At 36.7% G+C, this 859-nt stretch overlaps 1 protein-coding gene across 1 annotated transcript in view; it reads left to right on the top strand.

Annotated features, from left to right (window-relative positions):
• The window catches only part of LOC119587822 (signal transducer and activator of transcription 5B-like), a gene marked incomplete at both ends in the record, with an annotated part of 7,842 nt that extends 7,577 nt beyond the window's left edge, over positions 1-265 (top strand). The window contains 1 exon segment of the mRNA XM_037936526.1: positions 46-265. Within this exon segment, the coding sequence (XP_037792454.1) occupies positions 46-265 (220 nt within the window).
• Positions 266-859: the final 594 nt, after the last annotated feature.

Below are 859 nucleotides of genomic sequence, written 5' to 3'. Positions count from 1 at the left end.
TTTGTGTGGTAAAACTCCCTGAATAAGGAACCTTCTTTGTTACAGCCTGTCAACGTGATGTTTTCATGCTGCAGCCATTCACCAGTAAAGCCTTCGCCATCCGTCCTCTAGCTGATGTGATCGCTGACTTGAATTACCTCCTTTACCTATATCCGAATGTGCCTAAGGATCAAGCCTTTGGAAAGTACTACACGCCCCTTGGAGAGCAACAGCCCACAACTAATAATGGTTATGTAAAGCCTCAACTAAAGACCCATGTACCAGGGTAAGCCTTGAGTAGAAGAAACAAACTGCTCTGATGCTTTTTGCCTTGTCCCCTCCCTTCTCCTGTGATATTAAATTTTTTGCTTGTTTGATTATATTGGGTAGTTGGGGGATATTGAGGCTTATATTTATGCCAGGCTTCTTGTATAGTGTCAAGTTATTTAGGTTGTTCTCATCTCCATTTTGAGGACAAAGTAGAAGTTGGAGTTATCTTAGATTGCTAGAGTTTTCCATTGTAACAGAAATTTATAAGTAAATCAACACTTTATTTTGCTCAAGGTAGTAAATATTTTGCTGATGTTAATTGGCCTTTTGGTAGGATTACAGTAAAGATTAATTACAGGTTGTGTTAAAATTATATGGGGTGACTGCCAACAGCTGGTCATGTAAGGGTTTTTCACTAATTGAAAGTGGTTCTGTTACTCGCAGGAAGTTTCTTCACAAAATTTAACTGAACTTTAATACATTCTAACTGATCCAAGGTATACTCTGGGTATTGATAAAGTTTGTGCTTCATGAATTATTTTTATTTGAAATTTAGTATTTATCCAGTTCTCCTTATTTTTATTTTGTGAAATATCAGATACTGCTATTA

This window comes from Penaeus monodon, chromosome 23 (assembly GCF_015228065.2).
Source record: "Penaeus monodon isolate SGIC_2016 chromosome 23, NSTDA_Pmon_1, whole genome shotgun sequence".
Taxonomy (NCBI): Eukaryota; Metazoa; Arthropoda; class Malacostraca; order Decapoda; family Penaeidae; genus Penaeus; species Penaeus monodon.
Note: the sequence above shows the minus strand (reverse complement) of the source record. Positions and strands in the feature narration are given on the sequence as shown.